The sequence below is a fragment of the Cryptotermes secundus genome, unplaced genomic scaffold (genome assembly GCF_002891405.2).
Source record: "Cryptotermes secundus unplaced genomic scaffold, Csec_1.0 scaffold79, whole genome shotgun sequence".
In the NCBI taxonomy this organism is placed as follows: Eukaryota; Metazoa; Arthropoda; class Insecta; order Blattodea; family Kalotermitidae; genus Cryptotermes; species Cryptotermes secundus.
This window is the reverse complement of record NW_019741974.1, coordinates 1,970,641-1,977,663: the sequence shown is the minus strand read 5'-3', so window position 1 is coordinate 1,977,663 and position 7,023 is coordinate 1,970,641. Positions and strand designations below refer to the sequence as shown.

Here is a 7,023-nt window from a genome sequence, read left to right as displayed (position 1 = left end):
AAGTAACAGGAAACAGATGAAGATAACTGATTACTGTACTCGTATCTAGGTACAGTAAGGCACAACAATTGATGTAATCTACTGTAATTTGGTGAGTAGGCCTACCTTTAATATACAGTATTAGTGCGGTGTGTGTTGTCAGTGAAAAGCGCTGTAATATGTCTTTGATATTATACATTTGGGCAATTCCACACTGTTACGTTAGTCTGTACTTAACTACGTATTTCAGTAAAAAAATGCAACATTTTAACTCGGTTTTTGGTAGATTTTTACGTGACTAACATAAGGCTACTGTGGAAGTGCCCATTTCGGTTACAACGACATTCGTTTATAACGACACTATTTTTAGGTCCCTTTGATGACGTTATAACCAAGTTCTACTGTAATTTAAACTGGTAGAGGTTCAGCCCAATAGCAGTCCAGACTCTCTTAGGCCAAGCATTATAAAACATGCTACTGAAATGATTCATGCTAACATGAGAATGTTCAGTCGTGCTTTTGCCCAGAAAGGCTTCTCCTTGCCTGCCTCCTCCTCCTCTGTATTATTCCGCACACCTCTTTCCTCCAGGGTGTGAATCTTGCTACTTTTTATGTAATCTTCAATCCTCCCTTTAGGAAAGGTGTTGCTTGGTATTCTTATGATCAGTTTGGGTGACATTCATGTCCCAGCCTGACCTGCATGCACTCACCTGTTCTATTACTTTGACTGATGCCTAATATCTCAGGTTCTCACATGGTCAATCCTTGATTCCCAGACTACCTTTCATGACGCACTATATTTAGCTAATATGTTATGGTTTTGTAGTACCTACTCTTGCTTCAGCTGCAGAATTCACAATGGACCTGATAACAAGTGTCTGAGAAAATGCTTCTACAAACCTCCATGGGTCACAATTTCAAGTACAAGTGCTACACATGAATTCAGTAACTGGTGAGGTCTAGTGGGTCACATCTGGACAAGAAACCCATTAAAAATGCCATATGCTTACTGATGACGGAGTAGACTAACAGGGTGCTCAGCTACAATATTCAGCGTAACAGTAACTGAGACATCTAGAACAAGAGACTGGCATTTCAAAACAGACTGAAGCAAATGTGACAGAACTCAAACCACAAAATCTGAATATATTAATAGGTAAGTTGTATTCATTCCTCCTACAGTATGAATCTATAAACTCAATGTGATGAGCTGGTAGTACTCACTACTAGAATTTGGCTGCTGCTGACTGGTAGTTGAAAAGTGATGGAAACAAATATTTAGAAAGATACACTGCATATTTTAATGCATTAAGCATGAAAGGTGACCTTTAACTTCACTACTTGCATTATGTTGTATATAGTATAGCATAATGTTAATCATTTGTCTAAATTTTGTGAGGACAATGCAAAAATGGAAAGTGAGGAATTTAGAACAAGTTGAAGAGACAAATTATAAAAGTTGAATCACACAGAAAATTAAAAATTATGTAGTAAACACCTCATTATCTGTACAAAAATATTTGAAACTCTTGTCCAAACTACAAAACTTTCAGAGAAAATTTACCGTTTTCACTAAGATTTTCAAAAACAAATTTGTGATGAATGTACAGGGAGGCGCAAAAAGATGGGAACTTTTGAATGTGATGTTGGCAGCAGTGTGAGGGGAGGAGAAATGTGGGGAGGGTGGTAAGTTGTAGAGTAGCACCAGAGGTTTAGTAGCCACGGAACAGTGGAATGTTCAAGAACGCGTAGTAGCCATGTGGGCTTATTATCGATATGGCGACAGTTTGGTTGAGGCCTTACAGGAGTTTAGGCGACATTTCAACCTTGCAGGCTTAGAGAAGCGGAATACATATAGTGCTAAAACGGCTGTCCCTCCGTTCGTCCTGCGGTGGTTCAAATAACCACAACGGTTTAACACATGGGAAGGACGGAGCTGACTTTCCTGGAGACAAATGGTAGTTGGGTTTGATATCGGATTAGAGATTATAAGTCAGGGAACCTCATACGGGTTCCACTGCCATCCCACTCAAGCGGGTCCGTGCGGAGTGACAGAAGGAAACAGTGTGGACATTACGACTAGAGTGCTGATATCGGAGATTATCTTAGTATTCCTTCTTGCTTGCTTTCTGGAGTGTAAACTTGTCTGGTGTATCGGACCGGGACTCAGTACAGGCATATACGGCTGGAGTGTCAGCGTGTTTCTTCCGCTTATCTTAATTAGACTGGCAACGGGAAACCTGTTGTGTTAGAGGTAAACAGGACATTTCCTGTTACGACATGCATATATTCCACGCTTCATCTAAACATGCAATTTGAACGAGGGTTCAAAATTTTGAAGAGACTGGTTCAGTGGGAAAGAGAAAGTCTTCTGGTCATCCAGGAAGTGCTTGGACTCCGGAAAATGTCGAAGCCGTGCAAGCCTCCGTCTTGAGAAGTCCACATCGCTCAGTACGGAAAGTCGCAGCGGCAGTGACTGTAAGTCGTCGGTCTGTTCAGAGAATACTCCATGAACTCAAGTTTCATCCCTATAAACTGCAACTGGTGCAAGAACTGAAACCTAATGACCATTTGTTGCGCCGACAGTTTCGTGAAGCAATCGTGCTGTTCTTCATCAACGACCTCTACACAGCCCCAAGGTCACTGTATGGTGTGCAGTTTCGGCTCAAAGGGTGATAGGTCCATATTTTTTTGAAGACATCGCAAGAAACACGGTGACAGTAACTTCTGAGCATTATGTAACCATGCTTGAGACGTTTCTTGCTGCAAGAATTCACAGTGTACCGAACATTGATATCGAAAACACTTGGTTTCAACAGGACAGGGCGACCGCACACACCGCACAACTGTCAATGGCAGCGGTCAGGCGTCTGTTCAGTAACCACGTAATTTCCAGAAACGGCGACATTGCTTGGCCACCTCGTTCCCCAGACTTATCAGTGTGTAACTTTTATTTATGGGGTTATTTGAAGACCGTGGTCTACATTACACACCCCACAACCCTAGCCGAACTTAGAAGACGAATAACAGAAGAGATCACAGCATACAACCCAACACTTTGCTCCGAGCCATGCACAATTTTCAGGATCGACTTGCAGAGTGTATTCGGCAAGATGGACATCATCTTCGCGATGTTATTTTCAAACTGTGAGTTATTTTTAAATTTCCAATGTAGAAGTGCACATTGAGTACCTTGATTAAATTTAAAAAAAAATGTATTTTTTTACCTACTTTCAAGAGTTCCCACCTTTTTGCGCCATGCTGTATGTTCACCCATCATGTAACGGTTCTCTCATCTGTCACTAGCAGTATAACATATTTTCTTCCCCGATACGGGCATCATTACAGTACAGCCTACATTAATTTGTTATGTTACTCTAGTGCAGTTGGTACAGTGGATGGCTACAGGTTGGACAGCCAAGGGGTTGGAGTTGGAGTTTGAGTCCTTGTAGGGGGAAGTTTTTCTCCTCTCTGTCATCCAGACCTGTTCTGGGGCCCACCCAGCAGGCTACTTCTAAATGGTTAAACAGGTGGTGCAGCTGACCACTCACCTCCGACTATTGCTGAGGTCAAGATATATGAATCTACGTATATACATCCTCTGCCCTATATATTTTCATGGTGTCGTGCTTAATTAGTTAAGCATAGGGGCAACTTTTATACATCTTTGTTATTTTTCACCTAACCATTTTCTTTTGCGCAGAAAGACTTCCACACAAGAACTAAAGCAAAAAACCTGCTCTGACTTGGTATTATACTTCTTAGACTATCTCAAGCAACCACAGGATTCGTATGACCAGCAAACCCCATTCTCCCATACATGCTGGAAAACAATGAGTGCACTGTACCTAAAATGGCTCAATATTGATTAAAACTGGAATTGATAATAAATGGGAATAAAAGTGTATTCTTTCCATCTAATATGAAACACAGTCCTATATACCTTAACTATCATTAACCTGACAATTACGGCACCTCCATACAACAAATATATGAAATAATACAGTATCATTATATACATCCACAGAATAATCACAAAATTAAAAGTGTTGGATTCGAGATTATCACAGCAGTAACTATTAAAGTACTATTATCTAGGTTGTAACATTGTGCTCTCTAGTAAAGATTAACAGATATTTTGGAGGAACACACTGCTTCAATCTATGGGATAACATAAGCCAAGCAAGCAGCCACATGCTTGCCTCTTCCTGGCTACCCACTTGGCTTCCATGTCAACCCCAAAGATGAAGATAGTAAGCTACTGTGAAACACCGGTAAATTATTACTGGAGTACATGGTATTTTATCCCAGAAGTCAGCACTCTTCGAGATGAAAACTCTTTCTCCTAAGATGTAACTTCATGAAAATTATATGGTTACATCAAAAATTGTTAGCAAAATAATGAAAAATTATCATTAGTTTATACCAAATGGTTCACACAAACAATTCCAACTATACTTTTAGGTCAGGTTGCTTGAAATATTTGGCCCACAATATTAAAACTGCATATGATTTCATACCTGTGAATCTGAGTGAAAACGATCACTGGTGGCTCCAGATATGTCACAATTTCCAGATGACTTTCGTTTCCTCTTTTCTGGAGGCGGGCTATTAGGTCTACTATGATGTTCTGAGTTTCTAGCTGGAGAGTTCACTGCTGATGATGGTAGGTCATCAGAAGTTTTATTACTAACTGCATTATCAGCAAGTCCACGTATCTGAAGGGCCTCAGCTGTCTTCAAGAACATTGGAAGCAAGTTCTGGCTTACATTAACTTCACCTTCGTACATAAATTGCAATAGAGCCTTCATTTCCGTATAATTCACATCCCTCAAAAAAATTATTGGGTGCGGATGGGTGTTCTGTAGGAAAATACTTTCAAAATAGGGGCTACAAGCTGACAAAATTGTCTGGTGGGCTTTAAATGTTTCACCATCACAGGCAAGAGTTACATCTACTAAAACTTCTCTTTGTAGTAAGCCACTCAGTACGTCTGTTAGGTTCTTTTGATGATTGTTCCACCGGAGACAGAATTGTTGGTCCATATTTTATTCTACAACTTGGCTTACACCTGAAAAATAATTTATTATTTAAATTAATCACGAACACTTCCGGCACCACTAGTTGTTCATATCTACATGGATACAGCTATTTATAGTCCTAAATTGATAATGAAATATTTCGACAGGTTAAGCTTTGCCTCGTTACCCACTTTCAGCAAGCTTCAAACCGCCATTATAGTTGAGCTTTCTAAGGAATCCGTGTAGGCATAATGGCCCTCGGGAAATTAACGGTAACTACTTTGCTCTATTAAACGAACTAATCACAGAATATCAAACTTATTTACATTCATTAATATTAAAGTATGAATGCAATTTATAAAGTTAGATACAATCAATTTCTTCTAAATTTATATAGTTTACCTACCTTCTCTAAACTCTTTCCCTTCCTCTTCGCCCAAGGTATGCGACAAAGCTCTTTAGGAGCAGTCACAGCTTCCTAAATATTATAGGTGCCAGCATGATCTGTCAAAAACTTTCTTCTCTGAGGCTCCGCTTTCAACGAGCAGCAAGAAATATTCCATGAAGCCAGTTCCAACAGAGGTATATTTGAATATTTTCTTCCCGCTATATTAATTTATATTTAAAAACATTCCAGTTTTATGCATACCAAATGTACAGCTTGAAGTTGTGCTAGTCGGACGTCTTATAATCATCTACCTCTTTAACTATGTAACAGAAATGATTCTTTACTTACTTACTTACTTATGGAGCTGAGCCCTTCTTGAGAAGCCAAATCTGCAGTTACTCAAGATTTTCCCAGCAGTCTATTGAACCCGAAGGTTCATTAACGTGTTCACAAGAGCCTTCCACTGGTCCCTATCCTGAGCCAGATCAATCCATCCCATCCTATCTCTCTAAGATCCATTTTAATATTGTCCACCCACCTACACCTTGGTCTTCCCAGTGGTCTCTTTCCTTCTGGCTTTCCCACCAATATCCTATATGCATTCCTTTTCTCCCCCATTCGTGCTACATGCCCTGCCCACCTCATCCTCCTTGGGTTTCAGATTCATACTCAAGTTGATTTATTCGTTATTATATCTGGTGTATAAATCGGATAGCTATCTCTCGACGCCCAAATGGCAGTATCTTTGCCATATATTTTCAATTTAGTTATCCATATATTCACGATGCTCAAATGTAATTAACATGATAATTTTATTCCTGTGGTCGGTTTTGTTGTTTGCTGCAGGTATGAAGATGTTGTGATTTATGTAATATGCACATAATGTAAAGTTTGTATTGTATAAAGATAGAAAAATAAAGTTGTCTCTGTGCTTAAATAATTATGCATTACACCATGAAGGCGTATGGTGGAGTGTTCCAAGAATGCAGTATGCTGCATGGAAGCAAGGTGTTCATGCGCTTGCGTTCCAGCATGCAATTGCAAGCAGAGAGAAATACCTAGGAAATGAGATTAAAAGCATATTGCCGAAGGATAAATGGATGCAACTATTTGTAAGAAGATACTGTTACTTTAACTAAATTAAAAATCTTGAAGATAACTACTATTGGCAATTCCTTTAATGATCTGGACTATATGTATAACCGTTCTGGACCTATTCCACATGAAAGAATACCGAATACAGATGAAACCGGGTTAACAATTCTGCATAATCTATCAATAATTGTTGCAAAGAAAGGAGTCGGCAAATTGGCAATAAAACATCATCAAACTTGGTCACCTCTTGAGCTTCGTGTATTTTATATAATAATTGTATTTGATAATAAACATGCTACAGTATCTTAATAACGAAATAAATAATTTGTATTCCCTTTTCATTAGGTAAATCGAATATTAAAGCATGGCGTTCCGAAGTAAAAGGAAGTCTTATACCATGAAACAATTGCCTTTAAATTTCATTTATAGTTCTTAAGAAGATGGTTAAGATAACCAAAGTGTAAAATATTGTGTCTCAATGAGAAAGATGGGCTCTTACATATTACAGAAAGTATTCAGCGTGTTTGCGGGAGTAACTGT

At 39.0% G+C, this 7,023-nt stretch overlaps 1 protein-coding gene across 13 annotated transcripts in view; it reads right to left on the bottom strand.

The window, feature by feature from the left end:
• LOC111872821 (sex determination protein fruitless) overlaps positions 1–5,496 on the bottom strand; it is a 160,875-nt gene extending 155,379 nt beyond the window's left edge. For all 13 annotated transcript variants that reach the window (XR_004513951.1, XR_002844299.2, XM_023867022.2 and 10 more), the window contains exons 1-2: positions 5,407–5,496; positions 4,500–5,050 (exon numbers count right to left, since the gene is read on the bottom strand). Coding sequence is in view for 11 of the 13 variants with exons in the window: in XM_023867022.2 (XP_023722790.1) it covers positions 4,500–5,024 (525 nt within the window). In the remaining 2 variants the exon portion in view is untranslated. The remainder of the gene's footprint in view (positions 1–4,499; positions 5,051–5,406) is intronic.
• Between the last annotated feature and the right edge of the window lie 1,527 nt (positions 5,497–7,023).